Below are 22103 nucleotides of genomic sequence, written 5' to 3'. Positions count from 1 at the left end.
TTGTGAGCGACGCGGCGCCGGCGGCGGTTGTGAGCAGCGCCGCGCCAAGAAGGACGTGGTGGTGATTCTGCCGCCGTGGCTCAACGGCCCGGAGCCCGTGCGCCCGGGACCCGCCTTCCTCGTGCCACTCCGGAGGATGGCCAAGCGCCAGGAGGCCACCGCAGTGCCCCAGTACCAGGACTACTGGTTTACCAGCTGGCCACCAGCCGGCACCGAAGTGTCGCGACTGCCGCAGCGCGAAAAGGACAATTTCATCAAGCTGGCATCCTGGTGGCAGGACGTGATCAAGACATACAACGGCTACCAGCGCAAGAAGCGCTCGGTGGGCCGCTGAGTCCCATTAAAGATTGCCGCCCGGCGGCCTCCGCTGTCGCTTCTTGGGGGGCGAGGGGAGGCGGCCCCCGGCGAGGCGCCCCCTGCCTGGCCTCGTTTCCCGGTGACGTTTCGGGAAGCCCGCTGTAAAAGAAAGCGCTGCCAGCCGACCGTGTCTTTGGCCACCATGCCGGCACGCTGACGGACGCTCATGGCTGCGCTCACGGTGAGTCCACGCACGAGACGACGACGACGCCGGCTCCCCCGCTCGCCGCCTCAGCGCGCGACGGGACCCGGCGCCGGAGTGTCTCGGTGACCACGGGGCTGGCCCCCGTCTGTGGGGGGTTCGCGCGTCGGGGTGAGCACGTGCCCGCCGGCAGTCACGCGCAGCGCGCTCCCAGACACCGGGCTGCCGGGGGTACTCCAGAATGGTGGCATGTTACCAGCTTTCCGACATCCTGCCGAGGGAGCCGCAGAAGGATGTGCCCACCGGATAGTAGTTGCGGTTCGCTCACCGAACGTTGTTCAAGCGGGCCGAACCAGACGATTTTTTTTTTTTTTCCTTAGGCAAGTGGCTCCTTATTAGTCGTTGAATGCAAGGCGAACGTCAAGTCGGATATCCAGCGAAATCGGACGCCCAAAGCCGTCCCGGAATCTCGTCTACCGCACCGAGAGCGAAACATCCGGGTACCGTATTTTTAGCCGGCCGCTTTCCCGGCCATAGCGTACGGCTTGCCCTCACGGCGCCCCTGGCGACCCGCTGGGCCGCCGAAACGTGGATGGCGCGGGGGCCAGCCGCCGGGTGCACAGCCGGGTCGTGCGTGCTTCGCGCGGAGCACGGCTTCAAGCGGCGGCGCGCGCGCCCTTTCCCCGTGCGCTTTCCCGAGCGCTCTTGTCCACACATGGCGACATTTCCGAGGCTGCTCGACGGCCAAAAGTGGGTCCGCGGGCCCTGTCGTCCGTGAACCACGCCGGTCGTGCTCGGCTGCTTTGAGGCCATTTAACGCCAGGACTGTGGGCTGCCTGCTCCGATTGGCAATGCCGGCGACGAGCGCTATCTGCTGACGGCAAAGCGGGCGCGTGCCGGCATTGCGTGCCATAATTGCTCCGCTTTTCGTCCTAATGGCACGTGGCTGGATGATGATGGGCCGCTGCTTTGTGCGATACGGACCATAAGGAAAGTAAACGATTGAGAGGGAAACATTTGAGATGCAAACGAAGATGGAGCGATCATTTTTGGGCTGCTCCTCCTACTGAGAGCCTTGAGATAGCTACGAGTCGCAGGGATGGCGTGGCGTACTTGTGTGGTTTGTTGTGCTTCCTATGAGTATTGATGGACGAAAGAAAGTACTGTTGGACGTACTTGGCTGCTGCTTGAAGCCTCGGATGATGTTGGGGTTTTCAGTAGGAGGCGCAAACAACCGAATTCGTGAGGGAATACTGGGAGCGATTTGATTATACTTATGAGAGTGTCGCCAACAAAGGGACAATGTGTAACTACGCATGGCCTTAGATGTCTCGCGACTTTCCTCTACGTCACGGTGTACTTTTCCTCTCTCGACACGTCTCCAGACGTATCGGGTTCCATTTCTCTCCCCGGGCTCGCGAGAAGCTCTTGGTTTGGTCATATATACGCTATATATGTGCTTGGTTTGTTATATAAACCCCGCAAAGACTCCAAGACTATACGAACGCAGTCGCAAAGCACAGCCCGAGTGAGGGCGAATGTCCATCATATTTCTGAAGAGCGGGTATGAAGGCAAAGTGATCTCCTCATTCGAAGTCAACTCTAAAGCAAGAGCTGTTATACATTCGATCGACGGGCACAGCTGCGTCCCGGTCTCTGACAAGTTTTTTTTTTTTTTTTTTTTTTTAACGAGGTTGTTAAAGAAATTGCGAAAGCACGAAGAAATGTTATCTTCTCTGTCCAATATTGGTCGCCTGTACTATAGACGGTAAACGACCTGTTGAAGTCTTATGAACTGTTATATCATGGAGTTTACGACACTCCGCGCCATTTCGGCAGTTATGGTCTACGCACTGGTTTCCCTGCACCGTCAAGAGCACCCGCTCAAAGATTGGTCAGGGTCACGTGACATATCTCGCGTGCCGCCCAAGATAATCCGCTCAGCCGGCAGAATGACGGCGTGTGCCACATGTGCATCTCTGAAGAGGCGCAGGAAACACGGTGAGGCCATTATGCTCATTTGCGGAGGTTTTCTTTATCATTTTTATTATGCCATTTGTTTAGTAACCGCGACGTCTAGTTTTCATAGATCGCATAATCTCCGTGTTGTCACGGCGCATGACTGTAACAATAGCACTTGCACGGTCCACTGGACCATGTGAGGCTGGCTGGCCGGCACGCAAACTTGCAATTTCCCCCCAAAGAGGGCGTATATAATGCGACGTCGGCAGAGCCCTTGACGTCGTCAGATCCGTTTACACTGCGAGAGTTCGGCAACCTTTCGGAGATGCCGACAGTCTAGCAACCCGAGTCGGGAGCCTGGCAACCGGGAAATGGTATGTTCCCTTCGCCATCTTGTGTCGCTGACGGATAACAGACCCTGTAGGTATGGTCTCGATAAAAAACATGCCACGATGTGTTCTTATGAATTGGGCTCGTTCTAGCGGGCAACAGGCTCCGTCTATTGGCCAACTCTTTCATTGTAAATGGCTCCGGACGTCGTCGAATCATAAACTGCATGACTATGCTTCTTTAAGTTTTGACCATGTCATTAAGGACAACTTTTTATATATACTCTATACATATGTATGTCTTAATTACAAAAGCGCGACTGGCGGTGGGGTGCAGGAGTGCCTCTGTGATTCTTTCTTTTTCACATCCATAGATCAACTATATCCGTTTTCACCTCAAGAAAAAAGCAAGTTTTGCGTATTGTTCATACGCGGCGCGAAATAGTTTTTACGATATTTGGTTGTCGGAGGAAAAAGCGATGCTTTTGGGGTTTGAAACGTGTAAGTCTGGATAAGATAACATATATATAATCTAACATTCACCTACATATCTCTTAATTATCCACATAAAGGGGGAAATTAGTAACGGGCCACGTGGCGCCGGACTTTTTTTACTATGGTTCTTGAGGTGAAAACGGGTATAGTATCTTTGACGTCACTCCGCGGCGGTGGCGCTTAGAGCGCGTGTTTACGGCCCTTTCAATCTAGAACTGTAGGACCTGAATGCTAGGGCTTGCGCGTACAGCGCGCTCAACTGTTGAATAAAATAACACGTGAACGGTATCCGAAACCGATTTTACCGCCGCCTAACGATCAAAGCGATGATCTGCAGAGAATAAAGCGCCTTTTTCTTATATACTGTCGCCACTCCCCGACACAATCTACTCCTCTTTTTTTTTTTAATTTTTAACTGTCGGTTTTATTTTTAATTTTTTTCTTTCACTCTGTAAAGCATGGCGATTGCAACGGTATTTATGCTATCATCATTGATACGGCGGTGCGAACCTCAGCAGTTGATGTTTACATTCGACGCATTTAAAGCATCCAATGATTATCAAAATTTGGCTATACATCATTTTCTGATAAAAACAAACATAGTGTAAACACAAACAAAAAGTCCACACTAAAGATACCGTAATATCGGTAGGCGAGCTGGTTAAAGTTAAACATTTCTAAAACCCAAGACGTCTTGTGCTTGTCCCCTCTTCGTAGCCTCCGTATTTGGTTTTAGATATGTTCAACATAGCTCGAGCCCTACCGAAAAACCCAGTATAACTTTCTGCTATCCGGATTATGGAAGTGGAAATCTATCTGGATTCTCTCTGGATTTCAGGTTATCAGAAATTATTCCTTTGTCTACAATTTGGATTTAGGGTTTCCAGAAACATATTTCCAGTTCCATAACCCAGATAGTGAAAAGTTATACTGGGTTTTTCGGTAGAATCTAGTTCAAGAGGAAACTTTTTTTTTTTTTATGTTACCGCTTAAGCAGGCATCGTTCATCATATTCATACAGCGAGTGTGACAGTGGCGTGAGCTGCTAGAATACGCCAGCACATGAAGCAGGCAGTCTCTCTGACCGATGCTCCCGCGTTATATATAACAGTTGAACACACTTTAGGTACTTACCTTGAAATTGCCTGAATCTTGAAACAACGGACAAAGTTGAAGTATCGTTATACCCTTATTTCACTGGTATTTTATAGACATTCAGATAGCGCGACCCGAGGGAGTGACACCTGCAGAGTAAGGATTGCAAGCTGGTTTGACGAATCTATAAAGGCTCTCCGGTCGTAAGGGCTTTTTTATGTCCGTGAAACGGGGATTCGTGATGTGAATTAAAATATCGACCAGAAATCGCTTATCGAATTTCTCGCGTTCGAGTGTCTACGTCTCCCGGCAGTTGCACGCGAACGTGATCCGATAGTCTCTGACCGTAAGCCCATACTACCTTTCACTAAATGTATGCCTCCGCTACCAAAAGTAAGGGCGCGAAAGCGTTTCTCCGCAAAATGCTTCGTTGCTCTAGTATTCGCGCAAGGGAAGCACTTTCGAAGTCACGCACTTGAGCCTGTGCCTATACACCACATCACTGCAGGCAGCTTTCGAGAGGGAGCAAACATGTGCATTTTCTCGGTGCGCACAAACGTCGCATGATGCTAAGTCCTGTACAGAATACCTAGGCGTGACTCTGACGTAATAATATGGGTTTAATAATAATTACAGAAAAATAAGACGAGTACAAGGGGCGCCATATTTGTAGATTTGCCCATAATTCGTTTCACCTTAAAGCTGGGGTCTTTAATCTTTTGTATGAAGTACACTGCATGCTTGTGCTTCATACAAAATACAGTCTGCTGACAGGTTCGAAGGGGAGTCACCACGATATCTGTGCTTCGAATGCCGCGTGGCAACGAGGTTGCAAAGAGATGCTTGGCACACGGTATCCGAACCACGGATATCGCGGTGTCTGATGTCTGCGGACTGCCTTTTTGTATGAGGTATAAACAGCGTGACCTTGGCTTAAGCCCGCAGGAAGCCGACGCTACGAGCTGATGGGACCAATCAGACAGTGTCAAAAGTGCGAGTCGCTGGGCCTTCCTTGTACATGATTGGTTCAGCGATGAGAGAATTCACAGAAACATAACGAACGTTGGTCCCATCACCTCGTAGCTTCGGCTGCATCCGGATGGTGAAACCAAGTCGAAAGCTCAGTTTCCGCGGAACCTCGCTGGCGTTCGCTGTATTGACGGAATGCATTCAGTGGCCTTCCGCCCTGCAGCACGCGATGGCGGCTGCACCGGGGCGTCCCTCGGGCCAGCTCTCCGTGACAGCCTCACGCCGACCGCAGACTCCGGCGCGGCGCTCGCAGCCCGGAAGGCGCCTGCGTGCGGTAATCGGGAGGTCCCCTTCATTGAGATGCAGGCAGCCTGTCGGAGTCCTTCCGTTTCAGGCCAGAGCTCTCGTTTTCACCGGGAAGACCAGTTGAGTAATCCCGTTGGCCGTCGAACCGGGTCGCTGGACCCATCTATCGCCGCGCGCGCTCTCTTTCGCTCGACAGTTGCACGGGGCCGGTACCACACCTTGTTCGCGGCGAGAGGGAAGTGGCCATTGGGATTCCACGCACTCTCCATTAGCTCGTTCACGAAGTGGCATAAGGATGTTTGGTAAGGGCCGGTACGCAACGGAGACCGGCCGCCGTCCCGTGCAGTAGTTCCTCGTAGGGGACCGGAGGAAACGTATCCGCAGCGCCAGTTTCCAGCTTGGAAGTTTGTTAGCCGGGGTAATTGGCGGGCCGGAATTTCCTCTCGAGCGCAGCGGCTCTCGTGAAGCGTGTGGCGGCTGCGCACGGTCACGTCGGGTAGGCGGGATCACGCATCCAACGTTAACCCTATTCGGGGTTGATGTCGCGGAGCCCTTACAAGCTCAAGAGCGACACGCGACAAAGTGGATTCGTCTCGTTTCGCGCGGCTTTCCTCCCCAGACGCTTTAGTTTCTCGCTCGTCAAGGAGGGTGAACTCGGTTGACCTTACGCGAGAGCAAGTGTCTGCCCTTTGGCCTTTTTGGACACCACTTGGCAAAGTGCCCTCCTTGTTCTCAGGCACTTTGATGTAGCGCTGCCTACAACTTGAAGGATGCGAAATACACTCGATGGAAGCAAACGCGGCACGGTTCTGTAGAAATTAGCAGGCCGTGTTTTTCTTAAACGACATTGTAGCGGGAGGTCGCGCTAGCAGTTAAAACGGACTTTGAAGCGCGCGATCGGAGCGGTAACGAGCCTTCGAAAACGATTTGCGAAAAGTCCCTGGCATTTTGCGAATCCGTGCCGAACAAAATTCCTCAGTCGGGAATAAATAGCTTAATCAACTGCACGTATTAACCGATCTCTTCTGATCAGTGGCGTCACTAGGGTCAGCGGCACCCGGGGCGGTGGCCCGCGGCTACCCCCCCCCCCCCCCCCCTCCTCCGCTCGTTGCCCGCAACCCCTCGGCTCGTCGCCCGCCGCGACACCCCCCCCGAGCGCTGCACCCGGGGCGGTCCCCCCCCCCCCCCCCCCCCCCCCCCGCACACCCCTTGTGACGCCACTGATACTGATCCCTAGTTGAGATCAGTGCACGTATTCAAGAGCATAATTCGAGAAAATGAGGACACCATGAAGCGCAGCATGGTATGTACAGAATAAAAAAATAAAAAAAAAAACGCGCTATATGGCGTTTACAAGATTCAATGAGAACGCTAATAATTTAGCGTTATTATTGATTTTTCCAGTTAATACAAATTGGTAAGAAGGGTTTTTCAAAGATTTTAAAACTAACCTTCCGCGCTCGCGCGCGTGTGTGCGGCGTGCACATTTACGTGTGTTTAGCAAGCATTCTTTTGAAACAAGCACGACTCTGAAATTATCTTTCAAAATGTAGTTGGAAGGAGTGTCCAACCCTTACTCGCGTTCAAACTATGAATATTTTTTTGGCAGCTGTGCTGCCTGTGCATATGGGCTCAGTCCTATACACCATTCGAATATTGACAAGTCCTCAGCCCAGCACGCGCATGTTCGTCGCTTCAGAAAGCGAGCCACGTGCCATACCCACGAACACTTCAAATGGAACCGGGAGAGCATGGGAAGTGCGCTTCAAGCACTTCCCATGCTATAAAGAAAGAGGGCACTGAAGGCTGCGTGAGCCAGCCGTCAATTTTTCTGCATAAAAAAGAGAGTGATATTACTGACGCGTGGTGATGAGCGACGTCACTGAGCAATTCAGTGTATTTTTTTTTATTTTTTTTTTTTTATCGGAGGTTGTTTGCTTTAGCGGTTTTTTTAAATAAATGTTCAGCTGAGAGTAAGCGCTCGTCTTGTTCGCCTTCCTTTTTGTCCTTGTCTTTGTTAGCGCTTTCAATTTTATAAGTCATGAACCAACTCGCCCGCTTCGTCACTTTAGTTTATTATATACTTTTTTTTATTTTTTATTTCGAGGTGATTTTATAAGCTCAAGTATGTTTTGACTGTGCGCCAACTCGCCTGCGCAAAAAACTCTAATATCACTACTCAGTATGAACACTTGACGTTCGTAACGTACGAAACGCGGGTTAGCCTTAATACCACGCACTAAAAACTGACAAAAAAAAAAAAAAAACGGTGAACAACGTGCAGGGTTTACACCTTCAACTTTTTCACTATGTCGATAGCAAAGGCAGTGGTAACAGAATGCATTGTGTATTGCTTTTCGGGGATGTTGCACGGATCAACCTGATGCACATTTTATGCCTGGACGACGCTCACATCGTCGTGCCTATTCACCGATGTTTGTTTGCAAACAAGCTCACTACCACCCCCTATCGGCGGACCCCTGCGCGCTTCCGGTTTTCTTCTTTTTTTCTATTTGTCTCTCCTCCTTTTGTTATCTCCACTACTTTGTACAATGCCACTAATGTTCTTAGCAACATACTACACATACTTCTCTGAAAGAAACTCTTCTTACCCGACCGCTGTGCGTTGCTGAAGAATAAATAAATACACTACCGGAAGTCTACTGGGGCACGAAATACTGTGGCGCCCCCGTCGTATCAACTCCCGCCGAATGCGGTGAATAGAGTATCCGAAAGAACACTCTGCCAAAGCTACGCGCCGAGAAACTGAGGGCGAGGAGGAGACGAGAGCGCGCGAGGACGTCACAACGCGCCGAGCTCCGATTGGACGGATTAGTGGGTAGATCTAAAGCTAGTCGCCTTTGTCTCCTCCGCACTCGTAGAACGCCTTCGAATGCGAAAGCCAAACGCCGGACGCCTGCGCTCCGCGTTTTAAAGCGTTCGACGAGTGAAGTGGAGACAAAGTCAGAATTGTAAAAAGTGAGAGAGTGCAGGCGAGCCGGGTCCAAAACGACATACTTGTAAGCCATATAATAATAAAAAAAAAAACTTTTTTTTTTGTTAAATTCTAGGGTTTCCAAACAAAGTCAGCCAGCTTTAGGTGTTCCCACTAATCGTTCCAACCAGATCTCGGCGTTCTGACCGTCCCTCTCCCCCCCTCTCTCAGTTACTCGCCGCATAGCGCTCCAGAGAGAGTGGAGTGCGAAGTTCGCGTCTCTTGCGGTGACACATCCCAGCTTTGATATTTCGTGGCTCCCCGCTAACTACGTATGTTAAAATTCTCTTTTGTTCCCATGTATATTTTGCTATAGTGTCCTGTGTCGTATCTATTTACCGCATATTGTCGGCATTAGTTCCATTATTCTCTTTAGTCTTCTGCCTTAGGTGAACATGCCAAAGTTCCTACTTTGATTTATTGGGTAATGGGGATTTGCCAAATGACTGGAAAATTGCTGAAATACGACCAATAAAAACGAGCTGTCGAACTACCGTCAAATTTCGATAACTTCTCACTTCCGCAAAATTTTTGAACATGTAATTCCAAAACACATTACTATACTTTTCTAGGAAAGCATATAAAATGTAGAGTCCCCACCAGCACGGCGTTTAGAATGGGCCATTCCACTACAACCCAGCTATTGCATACTGTTCACGACTTTGCTTCCGCACTCAATGACAATAAACAAGTTGACGCTATATTCCTAGATCTGGCAAAGGCTTTGGATACCGTCCCATACAGTACGTTGTTATACAAATTTAATGCTACCTTAAAAATGACAAAATTCTAAATTGGCTGAAAGCGTATCTAACCAATAGACGAGAAGCCGAAGTTTCAGAACTAACCGCGTTATCTCAATCACAAGTTATAAGTGATTTTTTTTTTAATATCAATCGGATAATGCGGCCCATGTTCGCCCGTTTTCGGTAACTGGTCGACAAGATCCATGAATTCGAGAACTCCGTCAGCCGCCATTGTCCCATTGAAAATAAAAAAAGAAAAAAGAATCGCTTATAACTTTAATAACGGTTAGTTCTGAAACTCGTGCATCTAGTTCAGACCGCTAGCGCTACATTTGAGTGGATAATAGGGAGTTCTCGTAGACCGCGTTGCCCCCTCCGCTAAGCGTTCCGCAACGAAGAAGTTGCTACTGCGCCTGCGCGCTGATAGCCTTGACTGTGGAGTTCCCGCTATCGTAGCGGGTTGCAGAGGGCCTTGCGGGACGGCGAAAACGATCTACGAAAACTCCCTAATGAGCGATCGGCAATGCGTAATTTACTTTCGCAATAAAAAAAAAAAAAGTAAGGGGAAACAGGGGGGGGGGGACCCTCTATGCTTAAATTATCCTAGTAGGTTTTTGTCTAAAAATTGGAGTAAGTAATTGCGCAGTTGCAACCAAGCGTTAGACACGCGAGAAACTAATCTTTGTTGAAATTAGCTAAACCAAGTTCTCACCTAAGTGAACGAAAAAAAACACACAAAAAAACATTGTCAAAGTTGCATGAAGATAACAGCTCGCGAAGAATACTGATCCTCCGTCATTTCGTGCGTTCATACATACTTTACAATGCTGTCAAAACTATCGGCGATGGAAAATACCTTTATCTAACGTCTCATTTGAATGAACCTTTCGGGAAACGCCAGCGCCACCAGCGTACAGTAGCCCCCAGTGAGCGCTCCGGGGAATTATGGGAACTGTGAGGGTGCCGCGCCCTTTAGCCAAGCCTAGCCTAATCGAGCTTTTGCGTGCTAGGTGGGGCACGCTACCTCCCGAAATGCAGCACTATTCTTAATCCACTCACGCATCCAGACGAGCTAGCGGTCTTCAAACGTTGTTAAAACGAACTGCGTTTTTTTTTTTTTTTTTTTTTGCTTTGTTAATTGGCAAAGAAAAATAGAATGCACGAACTAGCTCAACCGATTCCCGTAACAAATCAATATTAAACAAACAAAAAAGAAAAACACGAGGAATGCGTGAGTGGTACCTCGCTCTTTTGGCGCGAGGCCCACGCGCGATGGCCCATTCAACAAAGAACGGTGGCCCACCCAAAAAGGGCGCAGTGGACAGACGTGCTGTGATTGAGGCTTTCTCACCTCATGTGGGCCAGAGCCGTGTATGTATAGAGTTTGTCCATTCATTGGGAAGTATAGGAGACAAATGAGGAGGCACCATTATACGAAAGCGTGCTGGGCGTGTTCCATGGCGTCTTCACAAATTCGAATGTGGCCAACCAGGTCTTCACAAATTCGCGTTTATCGCGATAAACGAAATTAATAAGTGCGTCGGAGTAACTCTTGGTGACTGAAAATATGGTGCATGTGATGTTTCAATCACGGCCATCCAAGATCATGGTAGAAGAGTGCAACTAGCGGAACGATCGACATAATCCGTACGCCATGGGCGTCGAGGGCCGGGAATTTGCCGTCCGAGAGGTAACACTCTGTCCGAGCAAAACAAAGAGTTCGGGCGGGCGGCACATTCGTTTCTTACATATTTCTGCATGATCATAATCGAAACATCACGTGCACCCCATTTTCAATCAGGAAGGGTTACTATACATACGCGCTTATTAAAACCATATACGTACGATTAAAACTCTTTCTCGCTACCACCGCAAGGGAATTTTTTTCGGCTTCTAGTTGGCCAAGAGAGCACGTCAAGCCCTCTTTCTGCGCCTGGAGAGTTTGGTCCCATTGATCAAACTCTCTCTATACACCGCTCTGGTGTGGGCAGATTGCCGTCTGCCGTACGCAGGGGCCCAAAGCAACAGTAGGCAACATGGTTCTCGCAGGTGGTACGGCGTTAACAGTAGTCGGCGGAGCAGCGACCCTCACTGTTCCCATAATGCCTCACGCACGCCGCTTGAGGGCGCGCTACTTTCCAGAAAAATCTATTACTGAAGCGAGAAGAAAAAAAAAAAAGCGGAAAAGACGTAAGGCAAGTTGAAGTACACACACACAGCTGTTTTATTATTATTAATATTTTTTTTTTCACTTTAAGAATGTTTATCTAACTAGTCCAAGCCTTGTCTCATTTGCACGAGAGGGCGTGAGAATGAAACTCCAGATTAAGCCACACGCTTACTCCAGCAGCTCTTAAAGCGTTGAAAAGTATGCATGAAATGAAGTAATCTAGAATACCCGCAGGAACATGTCGGGTTTCATACACCTTTCCAAATTCCAATCTTTACAAATCCACAGCCCAGCGTGTAATCTCCACTGTCCGTCTGCAGCACTCTAATATATATATATATATATATATATATATATATATATATATATATATATATATATATATATATATATATATATATATATATATGTATATATATATATGTATCTATATATATATATATATATTTATTTATTTATTTATTTATTTATTTAAAAAATGATATATTGTAAATGATTTAATTTTCGCGGGCCAAAATTTTCGCAAATCGGGCCAAAAGCAAAAATTTGAAATTATTCGCGGGTTCTAATTTTCGCGAATCGAGCGTAGCTTCCGTAGCGTTCACATATTGCCCGAATTGTTCGCGGGACGTATTTTACGCGAAGCGCAGGCCATTCGCGAAATTCGCGAAACTTTAGTCGTTTACAGTATATGAACTTTATCTCATAATACCATATGACGCATGCACTTGTTTTTTTTCTCTCAATGAAGAACGCACAGGTCGGTTTGATGTTTGACCATGGTTGTCCGCCATGTTTTCCCCGTTCCGATAGCTCATAAATGGTATTGTTTTCTTGCGCTTTTTTCGATTAGCGATATTTTAATTAAATGCGCAATGTACTGATAAAACTGCTTAATAAAACTTGATAAAACTGCTTTTCTTATTTTTTTCTGCATACGGGTCTTTCAGATGGTATGCGTGCGACACCTAAAGGAGGCGCGCCGATCCAACTGATGTGCACACCAAATGACTCTGCTGGGAGCCGCACCGCGACGCCACTGTCTTGTCGCGCGCTTCCCATCATCATGCAGAGCGCAGCCAATTAGACTGCGGCGTTCCATTATGAAGGCCGAAGAAGAAATCGGGTAGCGCATGAAGATGATGACAGCAGGGCTTATGTTCGTGCGCTGCCTGATTCCTTCTTCGGCCTTCATAATGAGTAACGCCGCAGTCTGATTGGCTGCGGAGTGATATAATGGCAAGCGCGCGACAAGACAGTGGCGCTGCGGTGCGGCACCCAACAGAGTCATTCGGCGTGCACCGTGCACATCAGTTGGATCGGCGCCATGGTGCACATCAGATGGATCAGGTGTCAAAGCAAAGTGCGTTTTTTGTTTTTTTTTTCTTTCTCTTGGTAGGAAAGTCCAGAACAAATGGGTCTTTGAAATTACTTGTTGTTGGGCTAGTTGGCGATTAACGTTTTCAACCATGGTTAAAAGCGCTAAAAAGACGAACACAAGAGAGAAGACAAGCACAGGCGCTACTCACAACTGTATTTGAAAAAAAAAGATAAAAGTTTGTTTACAATTTTGTTTCATAAATTTGTTTCCATTTTTCAATTTGTTTACACAAATAAAAAAAAAAAGTATATTGGCATTATGCAATGCAATCGACGTGTCGCAGACGCATTGGGGCCCCCTTTTCCAGAGGGTGGCGACCAAGGTCGACAATGAGAACAGAGAACGATGCCTATACTGGAAGGTGACTGCCTTTTGACGTGTCCCCCCGAAGACTGAGCGAGTTGGCAACAATGCCTTACAGGGTGCAGTGACGTATTTCAGAAACAATTAACTGCGTCTTCTTCAGTTGGACAGGGAGGGTAGTTTTGTAGCCTTACAAGAAGGTGTTTCTGATGAAAAGTCGGCCAAGGTGATAAAGAATAACTTTACCCCGGCTAAAGCGAAAGTGTCTAAAGCAAAAAGTGGTTTTGCCAATTTGTGTAAGATCTTAGAACTGACTAAGTTGGCGAGGGATGTTTCCAATACGAAAGCGATGCGTTAAAGGGGTACTCCACAGGTTTTTTTAGCTATCTCAACTAACTATATTTTCTGACTCCCCAGCCTTTACCCTTTCCGGTATGCTATTTAGTATCGCGAAATTCATAATAGTTATGGTGAAATCGGCAAGTGAAAATGATACGAAAACCAACATTCAAATATACGCGCACTTTTCAGTGCTGTGACGTCAGTGGCAGGCAGGCTTGCCAGTCGAGCAAGCAGTCTGAAAAATAGAATATGCCAATCATTTGTTTCGTGCTGGAGCGCGGGGACTGGAGCGAGCTTCCAAAGCATTCATTTGACACCATGAAACTGCTTCGAATCAGTTGGGTTCAAATTCTACAGTCCAAAGAGTGAACCCCTGCCTTCCACTGACGTCATTTTTTCGTTGTTGCCAGTAGAGACTTTCAGTTGTTTTCCTTGAGGACAACCAGTGCACAGCTAGGGTACGCCTTTTCTGTTGATATAGGCAACCTGCAATGCTGTTTGGTTTGGCGGTATCTAGCAACTGAAGCAACAAACATTGGGTATGTCTGGGGTGGAGGACAAAGTATGCGGAAACGGATACGCGGTGTGCCACATGCCAAGGGGAAGACGAGGCACTAGAACATGTGGTGTTGAGGTGCACAGGTAACAGGTCTTGCTCCCGCCCTCAAGGGTGGGGCGACTGATTTAGAGAGAGCGCTGGGGTTTGCAGACGAGAATGGAAGAATGGATGATAAGTGCATTTTATAACAAAGAGGAGATTGGAAGACTGGTGAAAATTATCTAGGGAGAATTGAATGACGTACAAATAACTGACACGGCTGGGGACCACCGAAACAGAGGAAAATTGGGAATCCCTCCCGCGTGGCTCCGACCCAAAGTCTCAACCCTGTCGCCCAGTGGGCCCAGTGCCGGGGCAATGCCGACTAAATTTGACCAGAGGAAAATTAGCGATCTTTCGCCGGAAAAAAAAAAAAAAAAAAAAAAAAAAAAAACCGAAAGGTGAAGTTTTTTTTTTCCTCCTTGATTTTCTGAAGGTCATTCTGGTGATATCCCACACCGCCTGGTGATAGTTACGAAATGGCGGGGGTTAAGCAAATTGGCGAAGGAAAGAAGTCATATTTTCGGTTCTTAACCTCTAGGTTAGGTGGCGCAACCTACTGCCCAATATAAAGGGTACAGCCGTTAGCATCCATCCATCCATCCATCCATGGCGGCTGCATTGTTCAAACGTGAGCTATTACTATGGTGGCGCCGCTTAGCCTAGTGTCTGAAGCAAGAAATACTGGGTAGGCCAGGAAGGCGTGATCGCATAACATGCCAATACGGCGGAAGCTACGGCCCTGGAGGGCTCATCGGAACGTGACTGCATCACCGGAGTGTGCTTTTACCGCGAAGTATCAGGCGTTTCGCTGCGTCATGCTCCAATATGTGTGGGTTGCGCTCGTATACGTAGCACATATTGTAGCCGTCGGCACACAATGTGGGGCTTATCGTTCACCCTTTGCCAAGTTACAACGAGACAGGGAATAACGTGGGCTATCACCCTGCTGGCGCCGCCTGGCTGTTGCCGGCTGGCTATGGAAGATTTGTTTTATTCAGTTCCGCATTGTGAATTGTTTAAAGGGATGGTGAACCGAAATTTGGATTTCAGAAAACAATGCAGGAGCTGTAGGCGGGACGCTACAATCCCTACAACACTACTCGTAAGGCGATATCTCGAATGGACGGCCGTATTTTTGGAAAAAGAGGTCGAGATTGAACCAGGCCGACAAGGCGCGTGACGTCAAGATATCTCGTTTTCTCCTCTCTTCGATTCGCCCCCTCAAGGCGGCGAAGCGGAGAAGGCGCGAGGCCGTTCCCTCTCCTACTCGGCAAAACGAAACCTAAACATCTCTGTCAAATGCGCCTCCTTTTTTTTGAAAAATACGGTCATCCGTTCGATATATCGTTGTATGAGTGATGTTTTGGTGTTTGTAGCATCCCGTTGCAAGCTTTACCGCCGTGTATTGTGGAATCCAGATTTCGGTTCAGCATCCCTTTAAGGCTGCAAGGGTGTGCATAGACGAAAATGGCGCTATTCCTTTCCAGAATGCGGCAGGAGTGACTGCAGATATATATATGTTTTAACTTGCTTGAAGCGTATCTTAACAGCACGTTTATTGCTTTTAACAATTAGGCTTTTTTTTACAGCATGTATTGATCGGACGCTTTAACAGGCACTAATGCTTTTAATGTTTTTTTTTAAGTTTTTAGATATGTAGATTACTTTTTTTATTGTATTTAGGAAACAATCTTCTTTGACTATCATATTAAAGGGGCCATGAAACAATTTTTCAACTTCTTCTTCCCTAGCTGTAATCCTCAACTCAAAAGCGAACTGAGAAATCACGTGGTCGCGGCATGCTAGGACACCGGTGCGATGACCCCAAGCTTCCATCATGCTTTTCAAGCACACCATAAACCTTGACATTCGCAAGTGATGATAAGTTCCGTGAGGGCATTCTTATAGGCCACAAACGCGAATCCAAATATTCGTCGACGAATTGTTGACGAGCGCATCCGTCCGAGTGACGCAGTTCTCGCGTCCAATGCGTGAGCTGGGGTCGGCTGACTTGCTTTTGGGTACCGCTGACGTGCGTTTGGTACCGCAGATATATCATAGTGAAAAGGCGGAAATATTTTGAAGGAAAGGAGGTACGAAATAGTCAGCTATATTTTCAAATGTTTTTACCGCAAAGTTGGTTTCTTACTTTCTACCCTCTTTTTTTGACCCACTAAATGATATGCAATTAGGTAAAGCCCAATCTAAAATCATTTATCCCAGCCCGAGATTCATTCCATGACCCCTTTAAGGTGAACTCAGTTTTAGATGTTTTTAGACGACATTGTAAAGGCCCGAATTTTACACACGAACTGCCTAACCAGGATTACCTGCAGTTTTTAGACTTCAGTCTCAAGTTACTGGAGGGACACGTATGTTGGATGTATGCCCCAAAGTCCCCAAAGGAGCTCCTGCCATATGACTCGGCGCTTTCTAAAGTGGTTAAAAGAGGAATCGCAACGCTCTGCCTAGAGTCAATTCTGACAAAGTCGTGTGTTCACCGTATGCAGGCCAGCTTAAACAACCAATTGTCTAGACTATTGTCAGCGGGCTTCCCTCGTGCGGTCTTGACCAATGTGGCAGAGGCCACCCCACAGAAGGCAAAAGGCCACACAACCAGGAAAGTGACGCAGTCGGCACTGAGCAACATGAGGCCTGCGGTTGTACCCTATATACACAAAATGTCGCATAACCCCAAGAAGGTTGCAAACAGGTATAGAGCCCCTCTCGTGTTTTCAGGGCCAAAGAAACACGGTCAACTTTGTCCTCGAATTGCCAGTGAAAGCGAAAACGAGTATATTTATATATATAGACTTCTATCTTCTTTTCTAAATACAGTTGTGAGTAGCGGCCGTGTTTGTCTTCTCTCTTGTGTTAGTCTTTTAGGGCTTTAACCATGGTTCAAAATGGGTATTTGCACGTGCAGCGCGTGTACCTACCAACCAACCCAGCGTGCTTTTTGGTGTTCGAGTCATGAATTCCGCTTAATTTGTTTTCTCGACACGATATTAAATACGTTAAGAGGAATTTGAATACCAAAAGACACACACACATGTTTTGGAAAGAGTCTTTCCTTTTTCAACGTGTCTGTTCTTCGCTCGGTGTACTGTCTCAAATAAGACGTTTTATCAGTTGGTGTCGCACAAGCCCGCCGAGACTTCCGGGCCCCGAGCAACGTGAAAACGCCGACAGACGCGAAGAACGCGCGAAGCTGCCAAAGTAAGGTTCCGCCCGAAGCGCCCCCCGTACGTGCTCCTCGCCGTCGACACGGTCTCTTAGCCCCGTTTCGTTTTGGCACATTTCGCCCCGTTCAAGTCCCAGGACGAGTTCCCGATCGAAGAAATTCGGAACTCGGTGTATGTCTCGCTTCCTCTCCGGTTTAACTAAACAGTCACGTTGTAAAGGGGCCAACGTTGTAAAGGGGCCCCCCTTGCGGACTCCTCCGAGAAGAGGTTATCGGCTCGCTGAAGACGGCCACTGGAGCAGACACACCGAGCGCCCCGCGGGAGCCTTTTTTTTTTTTTTTTTTTTTTTTTTTCCAAAAGAGGCCGTACTTGGAGATAAGCCTCCGGCACGGGAAGCCGCCAAGTTCAAACGGAACTTTCGCCCCCTAACGAATACAGTGTCCAAGTGGAGAGTTGGGCCAGTTCGTTCGTATTCAAATATATAAAAGTGCCAAAAACGACGACAAAGAAGAGTGGATAAAACACAAGACGCCTTGTGTTGTGTCCACTCTTCTTTGCCCCTGTCGTTTTGGGGTTTGGCGCTTTTATATATTCGAATTTTGAATACACTGTGTCAGTTTCAAACCACATAATACACACATGGAAAAAAAGAAAAGTAGGTACAGCCGGGATTAAATGGGACTAATAAATCCACTCTTCTTTTTTTTTTTTTTTTTCCACAGTTTTACGCATAACTTTGACCTGTCAGCATCCGATCAATGGACGCCCTTCCGTCTTGTGGTAATTTCGTGCTCCAAACACTCAACCAAAAATCAATCCACCTCCCCTCCACCTCCGCTTTGCTTTTACACTCTTTCCCAGGGCCGCTGGGAGCGTCCGTATCTGGTATACGAGGAAAAGAAAAAAAAAAAAAAAAATTCGGACCTGGAATATGCGAGAATATATAGCTGAGGCAAAACAAAAACGTGTGCAATCACGCATTTTTCGTGAACACCTTCCAGAGACGTAAAGAAATCAAAACGATGTTTTAACGCATACCAGCTAGAAGTGACACGTCACACTACTGCGGTGGCGCTGCTGTCGGCCCTGCGCATGCGCAGACGCGAATCTGGTTACTACGCAAGCGCAGTGCCCACGCATGATGTAGGCAAACGCGCGATTGCTTGTAAAGAGCGAGTTAATCTATACCGGCAACTAACACCATTTAAAAAAAAAAAAAAACTTTTGTCGTTGTAATTTTTATTCTTCTGCTATTGTATGTCCTTGACCTCGTTGACGCCAACGTGCAAGTGCAATTTCCAAGTGCCTTGTGTATTTTATTGTTTTTAAGTATCGCTCTTTTCTGTGAGCTAATGACACTCGTTCGGCCGAAACGATCGGGCTTTTATTTACTAGTGTAAAGCGCGTTTGGATTGCCCATTGGCAATTCAAACGCATTCGTCCGTCCCGTCTCCTTCCCAATTAACTGAGTGACACTAACAAAGCGGCCTGATCCTGCGCTAGTTGTGCCATCGCACCGAATGGTCATCTAAACTTTCGGCACGACTTAGAGCTTCGTTCTTCGACTGCAAACTGTACCAGTTACGGAGGCAGGCACGTATCCAGGGGAGGGGGGAGGGGGGGGGGGGGCATGGGCCTCCCGAAATCTTCCAATTTGCTGGGGCCTCCTCTTCCCCTCCGCCTCATAGAGCATTTTATCATGCCACCCCCCCCCCCCTCCCCCCAAACAAAATCCTGGTATACGTGCCTGTACGGATGTGCGTATGCCAGGCTTGAAGGTCCACAGATATCACCCTCATAGAGCGCAAGAGCGTAAATGCCAAACGACGAGTTGGATGTGCCCGCATCAGGCAGAACATATCACGCTCTGAGATGTTTTGCGCCCTGAAGGGTGTAAAAAGGCTACACCCTTTCAGCACCCTTAAGTACACCCTTTTTGATCTTAAATACACCCTTTTTAATCTTAAAATATGGAATTGTTGCACGTAGTACCCTCACTTTTCGAACGGGGGAAAAAGGGTGTGGATAGGGTGCTGCGATGCAGTGGGGCGAAGCGACCTTACACCCATGTCAAACAGTTTTAGCAGGGGTTGTTTTAGCAACTATATCGAGTAAAGTTATTGCCTTTGCGAATGCTTTTTACTTGGAGAAGCATTACTTTCAGGTATTGCGCTCTATGCGAAATAATGACGAGGACCAAAAAAACATATCTGCACCTTCGTAAACGCGGAGGCGCGGTCACCCGTGAATGAGCATCTTTCAGTTTTTGCCAGACCCGCGCGCTCCATTGCGTCTGCATTCCTGGTTTCTGTGCATGTGCAAATGTATACGTGGTGCGTGCTGCTTGTAAACGTAATGCTCGTAAAATATAAGTATCTCTAAAATGCTGCTAACATCGCCAGCACCGTTGTAGGGCGTTCGCCAGTACCCTATTTTAGAGTATTCGCCAGCATGCACGGTATTTTTAGGGTGTTCCCTAGCACCTTAAACTCCGGTTCATACATACTGCGCAGCGGCAAACCAACACAACAGAAACAGAGCTGACTGGAACGTGACAGCACTGATATAGCCCCGTGTCAGCGACCTTCACTAATATAGCACAAAGTCAGTGCTGCATCAGCAAGGTCGCCGCTATCTTCAGCGCTGACAAATTGCGCTGTGGTATATACATGTGAAATGGCCTGAAAAGTGTTCCCATTACACCTTTGGGATATTAGTCCTGGGATAAGGCCGTTTACACCCTCAAGGGTGTAAACTATTTAGTGTGCAGCGCGGCAGCGAACTCCGCCCCTGCGATTCAGTGAAACGGATATTTCAGCACTGAAAACAGATCAGTCGATTCTGCGGCTTTTGGGGAACAATTATCTGACCCCGCGGTGCGCACTCATGACTCACGAGTCATGAGTGCACGCCGCGTGTATCGCTGGTCGGAGCGTCTCAAGTGCAGACTTGTACGTAGCTTAAATACTCTACTCAAGTTACTGTATCTTAAATAACTTTTGGACTAACTTTGTATCTTGCAAATACTTTCAAGTCAGTACTCATGTACTCTAACTTGGATACTTTTCGCGAGTAACTTGTACTCATTTCTTATGTTACTTGTAAGTTACTTCCGTCTTTTTTCAGAAGGTCGACGGTGAACTAGACTCAGCTCCGGAGACATCGATTTTGTGTCCATGATGGCATATCGTTCGACCCCAAGTTATCACAAAGAAGCCTGTTCCCTCTCCGTCCCACTGGCGTTTTTTTTTTTTCGTTCCACCCAAGATAATCCTCCGACACGCCCCGCCCCTGGGTTAAGGGTGGGGACAAGAGGACATCTTTTCTCTTACACTGATTGGAGGGAAGGGGAAACCTGTCAACACTTTGACGAAAACCGACGAAAACTGTTCTTTCGAGTGAATGAACCTTTTTGGTAAATGCGCTTTTTTATTTCTTTTTTTCGAACAGCTGTGTGACTGATTTCTATAACAATTTGTAACTTGAGGGTATATTGGAAGTAACGGGTTACTTTTATGAGTATTTAGTGCTCTACTCAGATAATTCTCAAATTTGGGTATTTAGTGCTCTACTGAGATAATTTTCAAATTTGGGTATTTAGTACCCTATCCAGTTATTTTTAGCCCAGTATTCGGTACCTTAACTTATGGGCCATGCCACAGGTCGTTTTGGAGCGCGCCTATTTAACAGGGCGATGTGGATCGAGACGGATGTGTTCACTCATCGCTTTGGACCAGCTCCCACTCCAGATCTCGATCCGGATCCGAGAAAAGTCGAGTTCGTCGTCAAATTGCTCGACTAGCTCCTCCGGCAGCAGCGGCTCGAGAAGCTGCGACGACAAGGACTGCCTGTATATGTCCCGCATAAGTTCGACTGCCTTTTCGAACCTTCGCAGAAAAAGCTGAAAATCGCGACGTATTTGGACACCGTTCACGAGTATTCCGATGAAGAGGCAAGTGGGCTACGCGGCTATATGCTCATGCCGATCGCTTATTGACACGACACGCATCTTTCACATCATGATTAACTTCGCTCGTGCGTTGAACACGTGTTGTTCGCGCCGCGATTGCGAAAACATGGGCTTCGAGATCCGAGACCGCGGGAAGGGGATGCCCGGGAACGTGAATGACGGGAAGGAATCCGCCGATCCCCCGGAGGGCTGGTCATGTTCCACTGGGGATCCAGAGGCGGAGCGACTCGTTCGGACCGCGTGCTCCATCTCGCATCTGGCCCGATTCCGGCGCGCTCCAAAACGACCAGCGGAAATCGCCATTACTTTTTTTTTTTTTTGTATATTGTACAAATCAGCTCAAGTGCGACCAAATCGACAAAATATGGCTCCATATCCGCCTATTTTTCGACGAGCTTTCAAGGTTGCGATATCCGATTTTGTTAACTTTACTAATCAAAAGTGCTGCAGCCTTTACAGACAAATTTTTCAATGCGGGAATGTGCGATGAAGAGATAAGAAACAATGACAAGAATATGTCGTGTCCGATGTATTGTAAAAAAAAAAAAATAATAATAATAAAAAAAGTAAACTAAACGTAGTCATTTATTTTTAGTTCTTCAAAGCTCCATTGCCATCGTAATAAGCTATTTGATGACCACAAATTCTACCTTCTGTACTAAAACGTAAGCGGAGTATCACCTGCATTAGGTTTTCGACGTCACCAGACGTCAAGAACACGAGGCAGCTAAGGACGCGAGGCAACTAAGGACGCG

At 47.6% G+C, this 22103-nt stretch overlaps 1 protein-coding gene across 1 annotated transcript in view; it reads left to right on the top strand.

Moving 5' to 3' along the window:
* The first annotated feature begins 425 nt into the window (after positions 1–425).
* LOC115320353 (cell surface glycoprotein 1) overlaps positions 426–22103 on the top strand; it is a 40473-nt gene continuing 18795 nt past the window's right edge. The window contains exon 1 of the mRNA XM_029980457.3: positions 426–538. Within this exon, the coding sequence (XP_029836317.2) occupies positions 524–538 (15 nt within the window). The 5' untranslated portion in view covers positions 426–523. The remainder of the gene's footprint in view (positions 539–22103) is intronic.

Source organism: Ixodes scapularis, unplaced genomic scaffold (assembly GCF_016920785.2).
Source record: "Ixodes scapularis isolate PalLabHiFi unplaced genomic scaffold, ASM1692078v2 PGA_scaffold9__187_contigs__length_104089568, whole genome shotgun sequence".
Taxonomy (NCBI): domain Eukaryota; kingdom Metazoa; phylum Arthropoda; class Arachnida; order Ixodida; family Ixodidae; genus Ixodes; species Ixodes scapularis.
The sequence above is the reverse complement of the archived record's forward strand: the minus strand, read 5'-3'. Positions and strand labels throughout refer to the sequence as shown.